Here is a 23750-nt window from a genome sequence, read left to right on the forward strand (position 1 = left end):
CACTAATTTTCCCCAAATGTCCAGAGGTTAGGTGGGGTTGCTGGATTACGGGGATAGGGTGGAGGTGTGGGCTTAGGTAGGGTGCTCTTTCTGGTTCCATTGTAGACTCGATGGGCCGAATAGTCTCATTCTGCATTGTAAATTCTAGAATTCTATGGAGAAGGTCTCAAGGAAAGTGATCCTGTGAACTAAGGCTAGGCAAAGTGATGGAAGGGGTCATTGACAGTGCTATCAAGCGGCACTTGCATAGAAATAACCTCACTGGCGCTTAGTTTGGGTTCTGCCAGTGCCACTCAGCTCATGCTCTCACAAGTTTGGTTCAAACAGGGAAACGAGCTGAATTCCAATGGTGAGGTGAATGTGACTGTCCTTGACATCAAAGCAGCATTTGACCAAGTGTGGCATCATGGAGCCCTAGCAAAACTGGAGTCAATGGAAATCGGGGAAAACGGTCCACTGCACAATGAAAGGTGGTGGGGAAAACGGTCCACTGCACAATGAAAGATGATGTGGCGATGCTGGCTTTGGATTGGGGTGAGCATAGTGAGAAGTCTTACAACACCAGGTTAAAGTACAACAGGTTTGTTTCAAATCACTAGCTTTCAGAACACTTCCTTCCCAAGTGAATGGGACTGGATACGAGTTAGGACATTGGCAGCAGAGTTTTGGATGACCTCAGGAATGCAGGAGGCGAGCGAGGGGTGTGTTAGAATAGTCATGGCTGGGGGTAAAAATGCATGGCTGAGAGTTTCAGCAGAGGTGGAACTGGATCATGTTACAGAGGTTGAAATAGGCTGTCTTCATGACAGCATGAATACACGGTGGAATGTTCATCTCGGGATCAAAATATGACATCAAGTTTGCATCAGTTCGGTTCAGCCTCAGATAGTTGCCAGACCGAGGGATGGAGTTGGTGGTGAGGGAGCAAAGTTTGTGGTGGGGATTGAAGACAATGGTTTCAGTATTTCCAATATTTAATTGGAGGAAATTTCAGCTGATCCAGTTAGTCTTGATTTGATTTATTGTCACATGTACCGAAGTACAGTGAAAAGTATTTTTCTGCGACCGAGGAAATGTACACAGTACGTACATAGTAGACAAAAGAGAATAATCAACAGAGAACATTGACAAATGGTACATTGACAAGTGATTGGTTACAGTGCGGAACAAGCGGCCAAACAAAGCAAACACATGAGCAAGAGCAGCATAGGGCAACGTGAATAGTGTTATTACAAAGAACAGATCAGTCCGAGGGGGAGTCGTTGAGTCTTGTAGCTGTGGGGAAGAAGCTGTTCCTATATCTGGATGTGCGGGTCTTCAGACTTCTGTACCTTCTGCCTGTTCGGAGGGTCTGGAAGAAGGCAATGCCTGGGAGGGAGGGGTCTGTCCATCTGTTCCCAACCCTGCACAAGCATCTTCCCATTCTAATTACTCTTTCATCCTAATGCCACACACCTCCATTTCCTCCTCCCTCATGCATGCTTCGAGTTCTCCCTTATTTCTTATTTTGCATTTATTGTGATAACCAAGAAATGCACAAGGCTTTAATGTTGTTTTCCCAGGCCACAAGTAAATTACCAATGAGAAGGCCTATGCTTTTAGGGTTTTCGCAGCAAGTGTATAATTTAAAAAGCTTTGTTATAAATTCGGCGATACACATTCAATTCCTGGCCCCCAGGAAAGTGGAAAACTGGGAGCAGATGCCATGTGTGTGAATACATTGGCCCGTTGTTTTAAATCTGAATAGATAAAAACAAATATTTCAGATGGTGGAAGTCCGAACACAAAAAGTGCTGGAATTTGTGGAGACTGAAACAGAGTTAATGTTTCAATTCGAATATGACTTATTTGGAACTTGAATGGGAACTAATTCCAAAAAGAAGTCCTATTCGACTAGAAACAGTATTTCTTTTCCCGCAGGTGCTGCCAGGCTGCTACGTATTTCCAGCACTTTTATTTTATTTTAAATGTTTTATTTTAAATCTAGATAGCACTGGAGAAGGTCCGTGCTGCCTTGGGCACACACTTCATCTTCTCCACCCACAACATTGTCCGACTTCTCCCCTGCTAAAACCCACATCCAACCTCTCCGTTCAGCTGTTCCAATGCTGTTCTGCCTGGCCTCCTATTCTGAACGCCTCCATAAACTTCAGCTCGTCCAAAACTTCTGCTGCCTTTATGCGGTCTCATATTTTTGTACAAATCCATGCGGTTAAATTATAATTAGTATGTCTTCCGGCAGCGTTTACTTTCCGTGAGCCCTTCAGATGTACACTAAATCTGCGAGAGTCCGGGAAAATACTACATTGATGAAGAGTTGGGAGCAGGACAGCAATTCATTTAGGATTTCCAAAGGGAGGGAGCACAGGCTGGACGGGCCGATTGGCCTGCTCTGTTCTCTCCCCCTCCCTCCCTTTTTGTCCTTGCAACTTCCGCGTGTGCGCCCTCGCTCTTCGCAGCCTTCACCCGATTGGCCCAAGCCCGTGGACTGGAACCCTCTGGTCGCCCCTGGTTACCATTATTATCCTATCAGGGCAGCGTTCTGCGGGTCACGGGACAGTCGCTTCGCGTCCAATCGCAGGGCGAGTTCCCCTCGAGCTCCAGATTTGAACTGGGGCCGGGCTCGGCCGCGCGGCTTTGCGATGGCAGCTAACGGACAGCGAGGTTGCGCCGCTGGGGAGCGGCCACCGGTAGCGGGGGCACAGTGAGGAGCAGGCAGAACGAATGCGGGGACCATGGAGAGTAAGATAACGCCGGGTCCGTACCGGGCCACTAAGCTGGTGAGTCCTTCTGCACGGCCTGGCAGTCTGGACTGAAATCACCCCATGCGTTTAAAATGTCCTGCCTGATTTTAAAACGCCCCGAGTTTGGTTTCTGAAGGGCGGGTGTTCAGCATGAGAAGTGAAGCGACAATTCCGGGAAAATGTGCAGATTTAAGGGGAAAAAATAAAATACCGCGGGTGCTAGAAATCCGAAATAAAAACCGACCCAGCAGCATCCGTGGGTGGGGGGAGAGAAATAGTTAACGTTTCAGACCCAGGACCCATGTTCTGCTGAACAAGTCAGGGACCTGGAACTTTAACTCTGCTGCTCTCTCCCCACAGATGCTGCCAGACCTGCTGGGTGTCCAGTACTTTCTCTTTTGAGTTCTTATAAGCAAACTGTGTTAATTAGTTTGATTAAGTTCTGGAATACCCTCCTAACGCCTCTCCACCTGTGTACCATCCTTTGATCCTACCTCTCTTCACAAACCTTTGGTCATCTGAGGTAATCTTTCTGTTGTGGCTTGGTGTGATATTTTGTTTTATGATGGTGCTGTGAGGTGTCTTAATTATGTTGAAGGTGCTGAAGTTTTTTTGTGCAGTTGGGTGGCACTGTACTTGGAATGTTTTATTCTGCACAGTTGGGAGTCTCCCTATTATCTACACCTATTTGCAAGTAGTCTCAGACTCTACCTCACCATCAACTATTCCACCGCTGTTGTAAAATGATTCTCTCAAAATGAGTCTTTCCCATAATTTGAGGAAGTTCAATAATTATGCTTTTTGAGGAAGACTTGCATGTTATCAGATCACAGCTTCAGATATCTACAGGAAATGGTGCAGACTATGGTGCGTTATTTGTGACTGAAAGAATTTGGGGACAGTGTTGTGCATTTATTGTTGTGAAATTAGACTTTTGGTGTCCTGTACTTTGTATTTGAAGTATGATTTTGATAATAAAATGAAATATTAGTTACCAACTGCCTCAGTCCCAATTGTATTGACAAAAACAACATGCAAAATTGTTTTTTGAGAATTTTGTTTTTGTCAATACAATTGGGTCCGAGTCAATTGGTAACTATGATGTGGAGATGCAGGCGTTGGACTAGGGTGAGCGCAGTAAGAAGTCTTGCAACCCCAGGTTAAAGTCCAGCAGGTTTGTTTCAATTCACTAGCTTTCAGAGCACTGCTCCGAAAGCTCGTGATTTGAAACAAACTTGTTGGACTTTAACCTGGTGTTGTAAGACTTCTAATTGGTAACTAGTGCAAGATAGGCTGTGACATTTGGGGCATAGTGATGTCCATGGAAGCAAATTTCACATTCTGATCACGTTTAAAAAAAAGTTTCTCTCCAATTCCTTATTGGATTTATTGGTGACTACATGTATTTATTAATTAAATTCCAATTCTACTAGATGCCTCTGAGATTTGAACCTATGTCCTCAGAGTCTAGGTCCTGAGTCCTTGGATTACTAATGTGTCTCTGATTTTAATTATATTTGATGATGCAGCCTCCACTGTACTCCAAAGAATACTAAACCTCTTGAGAAAATAAACTCCTCGTCATCGTGCCTTAAATGGGCAACTCGTTATTAAAATCGAAATGAGGAAACATTCTCTCAGCATCTATCCTGACAACACTCCTCAGCAACTTATCTTTCAGGAAAAATTGCCATTTATTCTTCTAAATTCGAATAAGTACAGGCCTAATCTGCTCAACCTGAGACAGTCTTCACCTTGGTTCAAGAGAACCTTTCACTTCCAATGCAAGTATATCCTTCTTTAAGTAAGGAGACTGAAACAGTATACAGTACTCTAGGTCGGTGTTTTTCAAACTTTTTTTCCTCGACCCACTTTTACCGGCCGGCCTGCACGTCCCACCAGTTTTACCTATCTTTAAGGCAACAGGCAAACCTGCCTGCTCCTCACGATCTCATTTGCTCTGTCACTCAAAGTTACATTTCTGCGGAGGCACTGAAGGCGGTGGTGAGGGGAGAGCTGATCTCCATTAGGGCCCACAAGGAGCGGGGGGAGAGGGAGAGGCTGGTGGGGGAGATGGTGAGGGTAGACAGGAGGTATGCGGAAGAGCCCGAGGAAGGATTGTTGAGGAAGAGGCGCAGCCTCCAGGCCGAATTCGACCTGGTGACCACCAGGAAGGCGGAGGTGCAGTGGAGGAAGGCCCAGGGGGCGGTCTACAAGTATGGGGAAAAGGCAAGCCGAATGCTGGCGCATCAGCTTCGGAAGCGGGACGCAGCTAGGGAGATCGGGGGAGTTAAGGACAGGGGAGGGAGTGCGGTGCGGAGTGGAGCTGGCATCAATGGGGTCTTCAGGGACTTCTACGAGGAATTGTACCGATCCGAGCCCCCCCACGGGAGGAGGGAGGGATGGGCCGTTTCCTGGACCAATTGAGGTTTCCAAAGGTGGAAGAGGGACTGGGGGCCCCGATTGGGCTGGAGGAGCTGATCAAAGGGATAGGAAGCATGCAGGCGGGGAATGTACTGGGGCCGGATGGTTTCCCGGTTGAATTCTATAAAAAAATATATATATATGGACCTGTTGGGCCTGCTGTTAGTTAGGCAAGGGAGGGGGGGGGGGCTTTATCCCCCGACGATGTCCTGGGCACTGATCTCCTTGATCCTGAAGCGGGACAAGGATCCCCTGCAATGTGGGTCTTACAGACCGATTTCCTTGCTAAATGTAGATGCCAAGGTGCTGGCGAAGGTCTTAGCCATGAGGATTGTGTGCCGCAGATCATCCATGAAGACCAGACGGGGTTTGTGAAGGGGAGACAGTTGAACGCGAATGTGCGGAGGCTTTTGAACGTTATCATGATGCCGGCGAGGGAGGGGGAGGTGGAGATAGTGGTGGCGATGGACGCTGAGAAAGCCTTCGATAGGGTAGAGTGGGGGTACCTGTGGGAGGTGCTGAAGAGGTTCGGGTTTGGGGAGGGGTTTGTCAGGTGGGTTAGGCTGTTGTATGAGGTCCCGATGGCGAGTGTGGCCACAAATAGGAGGAGGTCCGAGTACTTTTGGTTGCACCGAGGGACAAGACAGGGGTGTCCCCTGTCCCCCCTGCTCTTCGCACTGGCGATTGAACCCCTGGCTATGGCACTGAGAAAGTCGAGGAACTGGAGGGGGTTGGTGTGGGGTGGGGAGGAGCACAGGGTGTCGCTTTATGTGGACGACCTGCTGCTGTATGTGGTGGACCCGGTGGGAGGAATGCCAGAGGTAATGAGGATCCTTCGGGAACTTTTCGGGGTACAAGCTCAATATGGGGAAGAGCGAGCTGTTTGTAGTTCATCTAGGGGACCAGGAGAGGGGGATTGGCGAGCTCCTACTAAAAAGGGTGGAGAGGAGCTTCAGATATTTGGGGGTCCAGGTGGCCAGGAGCTGGGGAGCCCTGCATAGGCTTAACTTTCCAAGGCTGGTGGAGCAAATGGAGGAGGAGTTCAAGAGGTGGGACACGTTGCCGCTGTCCTTGGCGGGTAGGGTGCAGTCAATCAATCAAAATGACGGTGCTCCCAAGGCTTTTGTTCCTGTTCCAGTGCCTCCCTGTGTTTATCCCGAAGGCTTTTTTCAGGCGGGTTAACAGGAGTATAATGGGGTTTGTGTGGGCGCGAGGGACTCAGAGGGTGAGAAGGGTGTTCCTGGAGCGGAGTAGAGATAGGGGGGGGCTGGCGCTGCCCAACCTCTGTGGGTACAACTGGGCCGCCAATGCGACGATGGTGCGCAAGTGGGTGATGGAGGGGGCTGCATGGAAGAGGCTGGAGACGGCGTCCTGTGTGGGTACGAGTCTGGGGGCGCTGGCAACAACGCCGCTGCCGCTCCCTCCAAGGAGGTATACCACGAGCCCGGTGGTGGTGGCGGCCCTCAAAATTTGGGGGCAGTGGAGGCGGCACAGGGGGGAAGTGGGGGCCTCGGCGTGGACCCCATTACGGAGGAACCACCGGTTCGCCCCAGGAAGAACAGGTGGAGGGTTTTCGGGGTGGCACAGGGCAGGGATACAAAAGTTGGGGGACCTGTTTGTGGACGGGAAGTTTGCGAGCTTGGGTGAGCTGGAGGAGAAGTATGGGCTCCCCCCGGGGAACACCTTCAGGTACTTACAGGTAAGGAAGTTTGCCAGACGGCAGGTGGTGGAATTCCCGCGGCTACTGCCACACACAGTACAGGACAGGGTGCTCTCGGGGGGGGGGGGGGGGGGGGGGGGGGGAGAAGATCTCGGAAACTTACCAGGTGATGCAGGAGGAGGAGGAGGAGGCCTCGGTGGTGGAGTTGAAAGGTAAGTGGGAGGAGGAGTTGGGAGAGGAGATCGAAAGAGGGGACGTTGGCAGATACCCTCGGGAGGGTGAATTCTTCCTCTTCGTGCGCGAGGCTCAGCCTCATACAGTTTAAGGTGCTGCACAGGGCACACATGACGGACAAGGATGAGCCGGTTCTTTGGGGGCGAGGACAGATGTGTTAGGTGCTCAGGGAGCCCAGCAAATCACACCCATATGTTCTGGGCATGCCCAGCGCTGGAGGAATTTTGGAAGGGCGTAGCGAGGACTGTGTCGAGGGTGGTAGGATCCAGGGTCAGACCGGGCTGGGGGCTTGCAATATTTGGGGTGGCAGAGGAGCCGGGAGTGCAGGAAGCGAAAGAGGCCGGAATTCTGGCCTTTGCGTCCCTGGTAGCCCGGCGAAGGATTCTCCTTCAGTGGAAAGATGCGAGGCCCCCAAGCGTGGAATCCTGGATCAGCGATATGGCAGGGTTCATTAAATTGGAGAGGGTGAAATTCGCCTTGCGGGTCGGTACAACGGTTCTTTAGGCGGTGGCAACTATTCTTAGACTTTCTGGTAGAACGATAGACATTGGTCAATGGCAGCAGCAGCTCGGGGGGGGGGGGGGTTTACTTTATTTTTGTTTATGTTATTTACACTGGAGGGCCTGAGGGGGTGTATACACTTGTTGTGTTAAGTCGGGGTGTTAATGTTAATTTATTATTTATGTACAGGGGGGGGGGGAGGGGTTTGGGGGGTTGCTTTTTTAGATTGTGTTTTGTACTTAACCCTGTTGGGTTCTTTTTTCTCATTTTGTTATTGATATTTTATGACAAATTATTTTATTAAAAAAAAGTTACATTTCTGCTAAGGTCTTCAGCTGGTGATTTAAGTTCTTGCCTGTATCCTTTGAAAAAAAAAAAAAGAGGTTTGCCCTCTAATTCACCATGCAGTCTTCAAATGCCTTTGAAGTTTTAAGGGTTTTAAACACTCATTTGCCAGTCCTTCCCTGAATATAACACACATGGGCTTTGCATCCTGAATTGCATTGACAGAATTAACAAAGCCATGCCTCAAGATATCCTCTTTATTTTTAAAAAATTTATGAGTACCCAATCAATTTTTTCCAATTGAGGGGCAATTTAGCATGGCCAACCCACCTAACCTGCACATCTTTGGGTTGTGGGGGTGAAACTCACGCAAACAGTGAGAGAATGTGCAAACTCCACAAGGACAGTGACCCAGAGCTGGGATTAAACCTAGGACCTCGGTGCCGTGAAGCAGCAGTGCTAACCATTGCACCACTGTGCTACCCCAGATATCCTCTACACTGCTTTGTTCCTGATTTAGTTGTTTCTTTGTTGGCTGTTCACCAGAGGCCCTGGAGCTCTGCACAGAGCTAACACTAGCACTCATTTGTCCTGCCGTGGACTCTTCCTGAGCAGCTCTCTCCCAACAGATTCGGTTGTGATGTCCTTTTTAAAAATATATTTTTATTCAAGGCATTTTCACATATATATGCAAAATATCAGAAAACAACAAAAGTCCATAAACAGCCCCCTGCCTCATCTTGCCTTTCCTATTTTAACCCCCTTACCGCTCCCACTCTCCTGTTGCTGACCCCTTAATCCTCCTCAAGAAATCAATAAATAGCTTTGGGTAAACCCCTCTACCGAGTGAGCTTGGCCTTCTCCAGCCTCAGGAATACTGCCACATGACCACATTCTACGGCTCTGAGCCCTGCCACCGCGCAAACCCCATCTCCAGGCTATCGTGGAGGCAAAGGCCAAAACATCAGCCCCTCTCACTCCCTGGACTCCTGGATCTTCCAACACCCAAAATATTGCCACCTTTCGTCTTGGAACCACCCAACACCTCAGACATCATGTCTGAGAACCCCTGCCAGAACACCCCCAGTCTTGGACACACCCAGAACATGTGGACATGATTGGTGCCAAACCCCGCCCCCCCTGCCCAAACGCAACACTCCTCTACACCCGCAAAGAACCTACTCCTCCTTGCCACTGGCATATGAGCCCTATGCACCACCTTAAACTGGATGAGGCTTTACCTCGGACATGACGAGGATGAATTCACCCTCCCAGAGGCCTCCGCTCGCGTCTCAGCTCCCACCTCACCTTCCAGCTCCTCCTTCCATTTATGCTCAATGTCCCCCACCAGGGCTTCCTTCCACTACATCAATTCCTTATAGATATCGGACACCTTCCTCTCCCTCGTTGTTTGACAGTACCGTGCCCTGAAACGCCAGCGGTGACAGCCCAGGAAAGGATGGCATCTCTTTCCTCACAAAGTCCCAAACCTGCAGAATCTAAAGTCATTCCCCCAGGGCAACTCATACACTTCCTCCAAGTACTCTAGCCCCCCAAGCCTGCCCCTATAAACAAGGCCCCAAAGCGCCTAATCTCTGCCTGCCACCACTCCCTAAACCTCGCATCCAACCTTGCTGACACAAACCTATGCGGCGGATGTCCCGTTCCTGCGACTGAATGAAGGATTGACGCTGGAGCAGGATTTGTGGAGTTCCACGACAGCAAAACTTGTGCCGCATCTGGACCAATTGTCATGAGGCTGTCACTTTAAGAAATGGTAGTCTGCTAAAGTTACTGCAGTGATGTCAGTGTGGGTGGAGCTGAGCTCTTGCTCTGCTTTTTAGTTTCACTTTGAGAAAAGTTTGGGTGTGTCTGTTTTTTTGGTTTCTTTTTAGTGTTGGAGCTGCAGTCAGCCACAGAAGGTGTAATGTTCCCTCTTGGGTAATGATATAGCTGGATTGCAGGTGGGAGTGATGCCTACTGAGTTGATAAGCCAGTGGAAAATCAGACAACTGAAGTGTTGAAGGACGAATATCCTGGGATTTATCCAGATTGTGGACAATCTGGTTGCAAACAAGGTTGCAAAGTCATAGGTTAAGACGAGGAGAAATCAAAGAGCGAAGATGAAGTTGCAGTGCAATTATCAGAAACTATTTTTGATCAGATGGTTGAAAAAGAACAAGAACAGGTGGAGGATGAGGCGGATATTTTTAGTTCAGGAAAATTGGCGGAGTTACAACAGAAAGATATAGAAATAAAATGGATGTATCAGACAGCATACACAGAAGAGGAATCTGTGTGTATACCAGAGTGTTATTACCGTAAAAGTGATGTCTTGATGAGAAAATGGAGACCTTTGCATATGCAGGTGAGGAAAAGTGGGCAGAAGTTCATCAAGTGGTATTGCCGGTAGGGAATAGAAAGGAGGTGTTGCGAGTAGCGCATGAGGTACCAGTGGGAGGTCATTTGGGAGTAAGGAAAACTTGAGCTAAAATCTCAAAACATTTTTATTGGCCTGGACTAAATAAAGATGCAGTTAAATTTTGTCAATCATGTCACACATGTCAAGTGATAGGGAATCCTCAAACAGTGATAAAACCAGCACCCTTAATACCCATTCCAGCATTTGAGAAACCTTTTACAAGGGTCCTAATTGATTGCATAGGACCGCTTCCTAAAACAAAAAGTGGTAATCAATATCTTTTGACTATAATGGAAATGTCTACTATGTTTCCAGAGGCCATTCCAGTATGTAATATTGCAGCTAAAAAGATTGTGGAGGAGTTACTTAAATTCTTTACTAGATATGGACTACCCACAGAAATACAATTGGATCAAGGAAAGAATTTTACCTCAAGGTTATTCAAAGAAGTTAAGGATAGCTTAGGAATATAACAATTTAAATCAACTGCGTACCAACCAGAATCACAGGGAGCGTTAGAAAGGTGGCATCAGACATTAAAGACAATGTTGAGGGCTTATTGTCAAGATTATCCAGAGGGTTGGGATAAAGGAATTCCATTCGTACTGTTTGCAATTAGGGATGCACCCAATGAGTCAACCAAATCCAGTCCTTTTGAACTAATTTTTGGTCATGAGGTAAGAGGACCACTTAAATTGAATAAGGAAAAATTGGTGAGAAATCAGAAATTACATTTTTGGATTAAGTGTCAAATTTTAGGGAACGATTAACTAGAGCAGGTGAATTGGCTAGACAACATTTAAAAGTTACATAAAATGTTATGAAACGGGTAGCGGACAAGAAATCCAACGTTTGTAGTTTTCAGTGGAGATAAAGTTTTAGTATTGTTACCAGTGGTAGGTGAACCTTTAAAAGCAAGGTTTTGTGGACCTTATCAGATTGAAAGGAAATTAAATGAGGTGAATTATGTGGTAAAAACGGCAGATAGAAGGAAAACACACCGAATGTGTCATATGAATATGCTTAAAAGGTACTATGAAAGGGAAGGAAGAAAACTGAGGTGGTTTTAATGATTCTAACTGACAAACCAAATCCAGATGACTGTGAATTTGACAGACCTTAAATTAAATTGGAAAATGAGGACGTTCTTAAAAATTGGGATAAATTGTTGAATTACCTTCCAGAGGAAAAACGGAAAAAATAGAGACTTAACCCTTCAAAATTGGCGCAGGTTAACAAAGAGATTGAGAGTATGCTTAAAAATGGCATATTTGAAGTGGGTTGCAGCCTATGGAGCTCACCCATAGTGATGGTACCTAAACCAGACGGTACCCAACGGTTGTGTGTGGACTATAGAAAGGTTAATGCAGTTACAAGAATGGACTCATCCTATCCCACGTGTAGAGGATTGCATTGAGAAAATGGGACAATCAGCTTTCATTTCCAAATTGGATTTACTTAAAGGTTACTGGCAGGTACCTTTATCTGAAATGGCGAAGGAGATTTCAGCTTTTGTGACTCCAGATGGTATATACCAATTCAAAGTTATGCTATTTGGCATGAAAAACGCCCCAGCCATATTTCAACGGTAACTAACAAAGTCGTTTCAGGATTACCCAATTGTATATGGGACTGGCCTAGAGAAGGTAATGGCTAGTCGACACGGGAGGGGGGCAGGTAGCCCCCTAGTGAGGCTGATCACGTGGAACGTGAGAGGCCTGAACGGACCGATAAAAAGGGCCCGAGTGCTCGCGCATTTGAAAGGACTAAGGGCAGACGTGGTTATGCTCCAAGAGACGCACCTAAAGGTGGCGGACCAAGTTAGGCTAAGGAAAGGATGGGAGGGACAGGTGTTCCACTCAGGACTGGACGCAAAGAATAGAGGGGTGGCCATTTTGGTGGGGAAACGGGTAGCATTTGAAGCAAAGAACATCGTAGCAGATAGCGGAGGTAGATATGTAATGGTGAGTGGCAGGCTGGAGGGAATGGAGGTCGTGTTGGTTAATGTGTATGCCCCAAACTGGGACGATGCGGGATTTATGAGACAGATGCTGGGGCGTATTCCGGACCTGGAGGTAGGAAACTTGATTTTAGGAGGGGACTTTAATACTGTGCTGGACCCGGGGCTAGATAGATCCAGCTCAAGGACCGGAAGAAGGCCGGCAGCGGCCAAGGTACTTAAGGGGTTTATGGACCAAATGGGGGGAGTGGATCCATGGCGATTTCTCAGACCTAGGGCTAGGGAGTTTTCCTTCTTCTCCCATGTCCATAAAGTGTACTCCCGGATAGATTTTTTTGTTTTGGGAAGGTCGTTGATCTCTAGGGTGGAAGAAGCTGAGTACTCAGCCATAGCGGTTTCGGATCATGCCCCACATTGGGTGGACCTGGAATTAGGAGAGGAAAGGGAGCAGAGAACACTCTGGCGATTAGATGTGGGACTGATGGCGGATGAGGGAGTGTGTGCAAGAGTGCGGGGGTGTATTGAGAGATACCTGGAGGTCAATGACGACGGCGAGGTCCCTGTGGGAGTGGTATGGGAAGCACTAAAAGCGGTGGTCAGAGGAGAGCTGATCTCCATTGGGGCCCACAAAAGGAAAACAGAGGCCAAGGAAAGGGAAAGATTACTGGGGGAGATTTTAAGGGTGGATAGGGAATTTGCAGAGACCCCGGAGGAGAAATTGTACAGGGAGAGGAGACGACTCCAGACGGAGTTTGACCTTCTGACCACCAGAAAGGCGGAGGTACTGTGGAGGAAGGCACAGGGGAGGAGGTATGAATATGGGGAAAAGGCTAGTCGCCTGTTGGCGCATCAATTGCAAAAGAGGGCAGCAGCGAGGGAGATAGGAGGAATTAGAGACGAAAGGGGAGACACGGTGCGAAGGGCAGGAAAGATAAATGAGGTGTTCAAGACCTTCTATGAGGAACTGTATAGGTCTAAACCCCCAGAGGGAGAGGAGGGGATGCGGCAGTTCCTGGACCAATTGAGGTTCCCGAATGTGGAGGAGCAGGAGGTGGTAGGCCTGGGGGCACCGATTGAGGTGGACGAGGTTATTAAGGGACTGGGAAGCATGCAAGCAGGGAAGGCCCCGGGGCCAGACGGGTTCCCGGTGGAATATTACAGAAAATATGTGGACTTGTTGGCCCCGTTGATGGCGAGGACGTTCAATGAGGCCAGGGAAGGGGGGACTCTACCCCCGACGATGTCGGAGGCGACGATATCGCTAATTTTGAAGAGGGACAAAGATCCGTTGCGGTGCAGGTCCTATAGACCTATTTCATTATTGAACGTGGACGCCAAATTGCTGGCAAAGATACTGGCATCGAGGATAGAGGACTGTGTCCCGGGGGTGGTGCACGAAGACCAGACAGGGTTCGTAAAAGGGAGACAACTGAATGTTAACGTGCGACGACTATTAGGGGTGATAATGATGCCCCCAGTGGAGGGGGAGGCAGAGATAGTGGCGGCAATGGACACAGAGAGGGCATTTGATAGGGTGGAGTGGAAGTATTTATGGGAAGTGTTAAGGAGGTTTGGGTGTGGAAACGGGTTTATTAGCTGGGTTAGACTTCTTTATGGGGCTCCGACGGCAAGCGTAGTTACAGGTCGACATAGATCGGAGTATTTCCGATTATATAGGGGAACAAGACAGGGATGCCCACTGTCTCCATTGTTGTTCGCGTTGGCAATTGGACCTCTGGACATGGCATTGAGAGACTCCAGGAAATGGAGAGGGGTGATTAGAGGGGGAGAAGAACACCGAGTCTCGTTATACGCAGATGACCTATTGTTATACGTGTCGGACCCAGCGGAGGGGATGATAGAGGTTATGCGAATTTTGAGGGGGTTTGGGGAATTCTCGGGGTATAGGCTAAACATGGGGAAGAGTGAATTATTTGTGATACATCCAGGGGACCAGAGTAGAGAGATAGAAGGCTTACCGCTAAGGAAAGTGGAAAGAAACTTCCGATACCTGGGGATTCAGATCGCTAGGAGCTGGGGAACCTTGCACAGACTTAATCTGACACGGTTGGTAGAACAAATGGAGGAGGACTTCAAGAGGTGGGACATGCAGCCTCTATCGCTGGCGGGCAGTGTGCAAGCAATTAAGATGGTCCTCCCGGGGTTCTTATTTGTATTTCAATGTCTCCCTATACTAATCACCAAGACCTTTTTTAATAAAATAGATAGGAGCATCACAAGCTTCGTGTGGGCAGGGAAAGTTCCGAGTGTAAGGAGGGGGGTTCCTTCAGCGTAGTAGGGACAGAGGAGGACTGGCACTACCGAACTTGGGTGATTACTATTGGGCCGCCAATGTGGCAATGATACGTAGATGGATGATGGAGGGTGAGGGAGCGGCGTGGAAAAGACTGGAGAGAAAGTCCTGTAAAGGGACGAGTTTAGAGGCACTGGTGACGGCGCCGCTACCGTTCTCACCTAAAAAGTTTACCACGAACCCGGTGGTGGCGGCAACACTGAATATCTGGGGACAGTGGAGGTGACAGAGAGGGGTGCGGGGAGCCCTGGTGGGGTCCCCTATCAGGAACAACCATAGGTTCGCCCCAGGAAGAATGGATGGAGGATTTCAGAGCTGGTACCAGTTGGGAATTAGGAAGGTGGGAGATTTATTTATAGATGGGACTTTTGCTAGCTTGGGAGCATTGGAGGAAAAGTATAAGTTGCCCCGGGGAAATTTCCTGCGATATATGCAGGTGAGGGCGCTTACTAGACAACAGGTGAGGGAATTTCCGTTGCTCCCGACACAGGGGGATACAGGACAGGGTGCTTTCAGGGGTGTGGGTCGGAGAGGGCAAGGTGTCAGAGATTTATAGAGAGATGAGGGAAGAGGGGGAGGAGTCGGTGGGCGAACTAAAAGGAAAGTGGGAAGAAGAATTAGGGGAGGAGATAGAGGAGGGTATGTGGGCTGATGCCCTAAGCAGGGTAAACTCCTCTTCCTCATGTGCCAGGCTTAGCCTGATTCAATTTAAGGTGCTACATAGAGCACACAACGGGGGCAAGATTGAGCAGGTTCTTTGGAGTAGAGGACAAATGTGGGAGGTGTGGCGGGAGCCCGGCAAACCACGCACATATGTTTTGGGCGTGCCCGGCACTGGAAGGGTATTGGAAGGTAGTGACGGGAGTGATTTCGCAGGTGGTGAAGGCCCGGGTCAAACCAGGCTGGGGGTTAGCTCTATTTGGAGTTGCGGAAGAGCCGGGAGTGCAGGAGGTGAAAGAGGCCGACATTGTGGCCTTTGCGTCCCTAGTTGCCCGGCGCAGGGTCCTACTCACGTGGAAGGAGGCGAAACCCCCCCGGACTGGAGGCCTGGGTAAACGATATGGCGGGGTTCATTAAACTGGAGCAGATAAAGTTTGCCCTGAGAGGATCGGCTCAAGGGTTCACCAGGCGGTGGCAGCCATTTCTCGACTACCTAGGGGAACGTTAGAGGGAAGACAGATGACCAGCAGCAGCAACCCAGGGGGAGGGGGGGGTTTAGTTTAGGTCAATAGACAATGGAGTTTTGTTACCTGTGTATTGTTAAAAATTTCTGTTTTGTTATTGTTTTGCTTGCTTTGTAAGAGGGAAAAATTGTTGTTTGGAAAAAATTTTCAATAAAATATATTTAAAAAAAAAAAAAAGGATTACCCAATTGTGCATCCCAATACATCGATGATCTGGTAATTTTCAGCCAGACATGGAAAGAACATTTAAAACATCTGTTGGAGTTATTCGATCGACTTCAGGAGGTGGGTTTGGTGATAAACCTAGCCAAAAGTGAATTTGGAAAAGCCCAAGTCACTTTCCTTGGCCATACAATCGGACAAGGTCAATTGGTCCCACGAGATGTGAAACCAAAAGTTATTGGGGAGTTTCCAATACCCTCGACACAAAGGGTAATAATGCGATTTCTTGACATGTGTGGATTTGATCGAACATTTGTGCAAAAGCTTTGTAGCATGTTTGCTCCACTGATGGACCTGCTGAAGAAACGTCGAAAATCTACACACTGGTTCGTTCCTATCTTTTTCCCCTGTGATATTTTTTCAACATTTATGTGGCATAATCAGTCCCTCTTCCCACAGTCTGGAGTATCCATTGGGTAAACCACCTTACTCACCCTCCTAACTACCTTTTATAGGTGCCCCTGAATTTCTCTTTCAGAGGTTCGTCCTGCAAAGGCAACACTCAATGTCTCCTCCAGCTTGACATATGCAGGACATGGCATGTTTGTCTGCCCACATTTTCATTCTTGCTCCCAAAACCTTTAAATGCTCTTGCGTATCTGACAAGCTGCTGTGAGTCTTTCCTGAAACGTGAACACTATCCAACATCGAGGATTCGCCTATTTGATTTCAAAACTTCTCTTTATTAACTTCTGATGGACTGCATACTTCATGGCCATAGATCAATTCAAATGGGCTAAACTCCGCTTTGGCTGGAGAATCCCTGGTGGCAAATAGTTTTTTTTAAAAAAGCAAGGATATTCATGGCAATAGGTCCTAATCACGGTTTTGAGTCTGATAACATCTTGCCAAAGCTCCATGAGTTTGTGGGTGACAGATGGTCGACTTTAGTTGCTTGATACCTAAACTACAAATTATGCCCTGGAAAACTTCTCCAACAACTACTGGACCTGATGATGAATCATACTCCAGTTGTACTTTATACAATAGAACTGGGATATAATCTCCACCTATCCCATTCACTAGCCATGGCTTTCATTGAACTCTCCGGAGGAAAATCAAATCCCTGTCCGTAAAAGAATTTGCGCAGCTCGTGTTCTTAAAATAGTTATGAGCTTGGCTCCATCATTGGATGAATATGGGGTGATCTTCCCCTTAGACAAAAAACATGCCTATCTACAATACCTGCCTACACAGCAGTGTTTACCTCTGGTCCCCCAAATTCACATGACTGCTACAGTCTGACCTGTCCTATTCTCCACCTGTTTGATCCCTTTTCAGAATCCTTATGAATTCCAACAAGTCCCATGGGCTTTCCTTGCAACTGCCAATATTCTGAACAAACATATCCCACTTTATTGCAATGGTAACACCTAGGCCTTTGAGTTTCACTTCCAACTTCAGTACCTTCCTTTCTGGTCTGAGAAGGAAATCTCTGAGCATTTCCAGCTATGCTCCGGTTTCCTCCCAAAGTCCAAAGATGTGCGGGTTAGGTGGACTGGCCATGCTAAATTGTTCTTAGTGTCCAAAATATATTAAGTGGGGGTTACTGGGTTACGGGGATAGGGTAGATATGTGGGCTTCAGTATGTAAGGGCTGGTGCAGACTCGTTGGGCCAGACTCCTGCACTGTAACTTCTATGATTTTCTATGATCCATGCTTGCCTGTCTTCCTTTCACACTCCCACTTTCTATGTTTTTCAAAATTATGGGGGTGATGGTCCAAAGGTTTAAATTTATGGATCAGCTTATAATCATCAGCCATTATTGCTGCTTGTCTGGCTGTCATAACCCTTTGGCCTTCAACATAGATTCTCATCGCAGAAGGTAATGAATTCTTAAATAGTTTCAACTCCCAATGCTTTAATTTGCTTATTAAAATTATTTTGCTTAACCCTTTCAAATTCAACTGGCTGTCTCCTTACATTCTAAAACTTTTGCCTATATGCCTTCAGAACTAATTGATGCGCACGCAGAACCTGGTCATAATCCTGCAACACCCCTCTAACAGGGAAGCATAAACTTCCTGTGCCTGCCTGATAATTTACTTTTCATGGGTAATGTCCACTTTTGCTTTGGCTACTCCATTTGGGTTGCTACTTTTTCATGCCAAGAAGAATGCCTCTAAATCCTTTCCCTCAAATCTTAGTAGGGCCTGTACATATTTAAACACATCCCCATGAGGATTTGGACTGTTATGGGTTATTCTTCCCTCTTAAATTTCTCAACTTCTGCCATTAACTCCAACCTTTTAAGTTGATATTATTTTGCTAACCTTTCCATTTCCACATCAAGTTTCCTCATTTCAATTTCCTTTTGAAAAGCCATTTTTAAAACTCCTCCTCCTGTTCCGAACTGCATCTGAATTCTCCCCACATTGGTTTCTCCATCCAAGTGTTTTTGATGCCACACTACTTGCTAGTGAGCTCTCCCCTGTTTCTAACAGATCCAAGCATTCAACTGATACACCATACATCTCTGCCTTCTTAGCTTTAACCATCACCTCTACTTTTAATTGACTTGCCAACATTTTGATTTAACTAAAGACAGGTCCTCCACCTGAATAAAGACATTTGTAACTTCCAGAGCCATCCTGTTACGCTATTATAAACCTGGTGCCTCTTTTAATAAATACTGTATTCCAAATCATAGTGGTCTACCGTTGAAAAAGAAAATATTAATAAAAACAAAAGAATAAGGATCTCCGACGCACTTGGATGACTTCCAGTCAATGTCTTTATGCAGTTCAGACTTTCATTTTGGTATACATTGAGGGCCGAAGGGCCTGTACTGCGCTGTTATGTTCTATTTTCTATGGCCAGGTTGTCTACTTTCTCTGCAGACTCAGCATAATTTCTGGTTTAAGGCAAAGGATGTGCTAGGCACTCGCTGCCTTTTGAACAGTAGAGCCGTTCTTCCACTTGAGCAAGCAAGAGAGAGGGCATTCCTTTCACTTCCAAGGTCAAAACACATCTGCTGAGTTCTCTCAGAAGGCATCACAGAAGAAATCACTGTCCATAGCCAACCCACCAGATGCCAGTTAACCAATTGAACCAATTCCCTCCAAGTGCCAAGTGTACTGGCAAGCATGCTGTTTCAGCAGAGTATTCTGCTTAAAGGGACATCCTGATTATGGTTCCGTTGACTAAAAATAAGAAATAAACAAGAAGGACTCTTACAAATGTCATTAATACTGGACCACGTCAACTGGATCATATCCTTAATACTGCCGCTAGCAGGCAAGATAGCCTCAGGACTCATGCTCTTGGCTACGGAAAACCATATCTATCCCTCTAACTATACTGTTCCCTATTATAACTACATTCCTTTTTACTACTCGCCCCTGACCCACTTGAAAAGCCTGTTGCTCGTTTTAGCCTTAGTTTACTTTATTCTTATTCTGTCACCTTTGCTCATGAGTCGGCAGGTATCTTTCTGATACCGCCACGTGGTTCAAGTCCAAGTAATGATTAATAATGCAACACACTGCTTAGTAGGAGTTAAATCAACGCTCATTTATTATATACAGCAATTAATACTTATACAATAATCCTACTTCTAGACTACTACCTACCACTAAAGGCCAATACTTAACTTTGGAAATGGCCCACCAGGTCAGGGAAACGAATGGTCTTTCGAATTGGTTCTGAACCTGCGGGATTCAAAGGCTGGTACAAATCGATAGTCAGGAGAGCCTATCTGGTAGCGATCGCTGGAGTACCACTTACGGTTTTCTTTGTCGAAGGGTCTCGAACGTTGTGAGCAGGAAGAGAAGGGTCGAGTTGAACTTTTAAAAAATATATATATATTTTATTGAAATTTTTTCCCCTGAGCAACATTTTTCCCGCTTACAAAACAAGCGAAACGATAACAATAACAAAACAGAAATTTTTAACTTTAACAATAATAATAATAATAATAATACACAAGTAACAAAACCTCATACTCTATTGACCTATCCTCAACTAAACCTCCTCCCTCCCTCCCTCCCCTCCCCCCCCCCTCCCCCCTGGGTTGCTGCTGCTGGTCATCTGTCTTCCCTCTAACGTTCCCCTAGGTAGTCGAGAAATGGCTGCCACCGCCTGGTGAACCCTTGAGCCGATCCGCTCAGGGCAAACTTTATCTGCTCCAGTTTAATGAACCCCGCCATATCGTTTACCCAGGCCTCCAGTCCGGGGGGTTTCGCCTCCTTCCACACGAGTAGGATCCTGCGCCAGGCTACTAGGGACGCAAAGGCCACGACATCGGCCTCTTTCGTCTCCTGCACTCCCGGCTCTTCCGCAACTCCAAATAGAGCTAAACCCCAGCTTGGTTTGACCCGGGCATTCACCACCTGCGAGATCACTCCCGTCACTCCCTTCCAGTGCCGGGCACGCCCAAAACATATGTGCGTGGTTTGCCTGGCTCCCGCCACACCTCCCACATCTGTTCTCCACTCCAAAGAACCTGCTCAATCTTGCCCCCGTTATGTGTGCTCTATGTAGCACCTTAAATTGAATCAGACTAAGCCTGGCGCATGAGGAAGAGGAGTTTACCCTGCTTAGGGCATCAGCCCACATACCCTCTTCTATCTCCTCCCCTAATTCTTCTTCCCACTTTCCCTTTAGTTCTCCCACCGACTCCTCCCCCTCTTCCCTCATCTCTCTGTAAATCTCTGACACCTTGCCCTCTCCGACCCACACCCCTGAAAGCACCCTGTCCTGTATCCCCTGTGTCGGGAGCCGCGGAAATTCCCTCACCTGTTGTCTAGTAAACGCCCTCACCTGCATATATCTCAAGAAATTCCCCCGGGGTAACTTATACATTTCCTCCAGTGCTCCCAAGCTCGCAAAAGTCCCATCTATGAATAAATCTCCCACCTTCCTAATTCCCAACTGGTACCAGCTCTGAAATCCTCCATCCATTCTTCCTGGGGCGAACCTATGGTTGTTCCTGATAGGGCACCCCACCAGGGCTCCCCCGCACCCCTCTCTGTCGCCTCCACTGTCCCCATATGTTCAGTGTTGCCGCCACCACCGGGTTCGTGGTGTACATTTTAGGTGAGAGCGGTAGCGGTGCCGTCACCAGCGCCTCTAGACTCGTCCCTTTACAGGACCTTCTCGCCAGCCTTTTCCACGCCGCTCCCTCACCCTCCATCATCCATCTACGTATCATTGCCACATTGGCGGCCAAATAATAATCTCCCAAGTTCGGTAGTGCCAGTCCTCCTCTGTCCCTACTGCGCTGAAGGAACCCCCTCCTTACTCTCGGAACTTTCCCTGCCCACACAAAGCTCGTAATGCTCCTATCTATTTTATTAAAAAAGGTCCTGGTGTTTAAAATAGGGAGACATTGAAATACAAATAAGGACCTCAGGAGGACCATCACCTTAATTGCTTGCACCTGCCCGCCAGCGATAAAGGCTGCATGTCCCACCTCTTAAAGTCCTCCTCTATTTGTTCTACCAGCCGTGTCAGATTAAGTCTGTGCAAGGTTCCCCAGCTCCTAGCGATCTGAATCCCCAAGTATCGGAAATTTCTTTCCACTTTCCTTAGCGGTAAGCCTTCTATCTCTCTACTCTGGTCCCCTCGATGTATCACATATAATTCACTCTTCCCCATGTTTAACCTATACCCCGAAAATTCCCCGAACCTCCTCAAAATTCACATAACCTCTATCATCCCCCCCGCTGGGTCCGACACGTAGAACAATAGGTCATCCGCATATAACGAGACTCGGTGTTCTTCTCCACCTCTAGTCACCCCTCTCCATTTCCTGGAGTCTCTCAACGCCATGGCCAGAGGTCCAATTGCCAATGCAAACAACAATGGAGACAGTGGGCATCCCTGTCTTGTTCCCCAATATAATCGGAAATACTCCGATCTATGTCGACCTGTAACTACGCTTGCTGTTGGTGCCCCATAAAGTAGTCTAACCCAGCGAATAAACCCGTTCCCAAACCCAAACCTCCTTAACACTTCCCATAAATACTCCCACTCCACCCTATCAAATGCCTTCTCTGCATCCATTGCCGCCACTATCTCTGCCTCCCCCTCCACTGAGGGCATCATTATCACCCCTAATAGTCGTCACACGTTAACATTCAATTGTCTCACTTTTACGAACCCTGTCTAGTCTTCGTGCACCACCCCCAGGATACAGTCCTCTATCCTCGATGCCAGCACCTTTGCCAGCAATTTGGCGTCCACGTTCAATAGTGAAATAGTTATATACAACCCACACTGCAACGGATCTTTGTCCCTCTTCAAAATTAGCGATATCGTCGCCTCCAACATCGTCGGGGGTAGAGTCCCACCTTCCCTGGCCTCATTGAACGTCCTCGCCAACAACGGGGCCAACAAGTCCACATTTTCTGTAGAATTCCACTGGGAACCTGTCCAGCCCCGGGGCCTTCCCTGCTTGCATGGTTCCCAGTCCCTTAATAACCTCGTACACCTCAATCGGCGCCCCCAGGCCTGCCACCGCCTGCTCCTCCACTTTCGGGAACCTCAATTGGTCCAGGAACTGCCGCATCCCCTCCTCTCCCTCTGGGGGCTGAGACCTATACAGTTCCTCATAAAAGGTCTTAAACACCTCATTTATCTTTCCTGCCCTTCACACAGTGTCTCCCCTTTCATCCCTAATTCCTCCTATCTCCCTCGCTGCTGCCCTCTTTCGCAGTTGGTGCGCCAACAGGCGACTAGCCTTTTCCCCATATTCATACCTCCTCCCCTGTGCCTTCCTCCACAGTACCTCCGTCTTTCTGGTGGTCAGAAGGTCAAACTCGGTCTGGAGTAGTCTCCTCTCCTGTACAGCTCCTCCTCCTCCGGGGTCTCTGCAAATTCCCTGTCCACCCTTTGTAGTGCACAAAGACTCTATGAGACGAATATAGTGAAGTCGATGAGGCTTTATTAAGCGTGTCTGTTCCCCAGCAGCTCGATGGTAAACTGGCCGGCGGGGGAAGACACCGGCTTCTTATACTCCGCCTTCAGGGCGGAGCTTGAGGTCAACGGCCAACCAGGACCCGGGATCTGTCAGCCAATGACATTAGGGCTTCCAGTCCCACATGACCCCCAATACATACTACCACACCCTTAAAATCTCCCCCTGTAATCTATCCCTTTCCTTGGCCTCTGTTTTCCTTTTGTGGGCCCCAATAGAAATCAGCTCTCCTCTGACCACCACTTTTAGTGCTTCCCAGACCACTCCCACAGGGACCTCGCCGTCGTCATTGACCTCCAGGTATCTCTCAATACACCCCCTCACCTTTGCACACACTCCCTCATCCGCCATCAGTCCCACATCTAATCGCCAGAGTGTTCTCTGCTCCCTGTCCTCTCCTACTTCCAGGTCCACCCAATGTGGGGCATGGTCCGAAACCGCTATGGCTGAGTATTCAGCTTCTTCCACCCTAGAGATCAACGACCTTCCTAAAACAAAAAAATCTATCCGGGAGTACACTTTATGGACGTGGGAGAAGAAGGAATACTCCCTAGCCCTGGGTCTAAGAAATCGCCATGGATCCACTCCCCCAATTTGGTCCATAAACCCCTTAAGTACCTTGGCCGCTGCCGGCCTTCTTCCAGTCCTTGAGCTGGATCTATCTAGGCCCGGGTCCAGCACCGTATTGAAGTCCCCTCCTAAAATCAAATTTCCTGCCTCCAGGTCCGGAATACGCCCCAGCATCCGTCTCATGAACCCCGCATCGTCCCAATTTGGGGTATACACATTAACCAACATGACCTCCATTCCCTCCAGCCTACCACTCACCATTACATATCTACCTCCACTATCTGCTACGATGTTCTTTGCTTCAAATGCT

At 47.9% G+C, this 23750-nt stretch overlaps 1 protein-coding gene across 2 annotated transcripts in view; it reads left to right on the forward strand.

Moving 5' to 3' along the window:
- Positions 1-2592: 2592 nt before the first annotated feature.
- The window catches only part of LOC140408983 (DEP domain-containing protein 1B-like), a 108353-nt gene continuing 87195 nt past the window's right edge, over positions 2593-23750 (forward strand). The window contains exon 1 of one of the 2 annotated variants that reach the window (XM_072496982.1): positions 2593-2780. In XM_072496982.1, the coding sequence (XP_072353083.1) occupies positions 2736-2780 (45 nt within the window). In that variant the 5' untranslated portion in view covers positions 2593-2735. The remainder of the gene's footprint in view (positions 2781-23750) is intronic. The other variant, XM_072496983.1, reaches the window with a different exon arrangement.

Source organism: Scyliorhinus torazame, chromosome 3 (genome assembly GCF_047496885.1).
Source record: "Scyliorhinus torazame isolate Kashiwa2021f chromosome 3, sScyTor2.1, whole genome shotgun sequence".
In the NCBI taxonomy this organism is placed as follows: domain Eukaryota; kingdom Metazoa; phylum Chordata; class Chondrichthyes; order Carcharhiniformes; family Scyliorhinidae; genus Scyliorhinus; species Scyliorhinus torazame.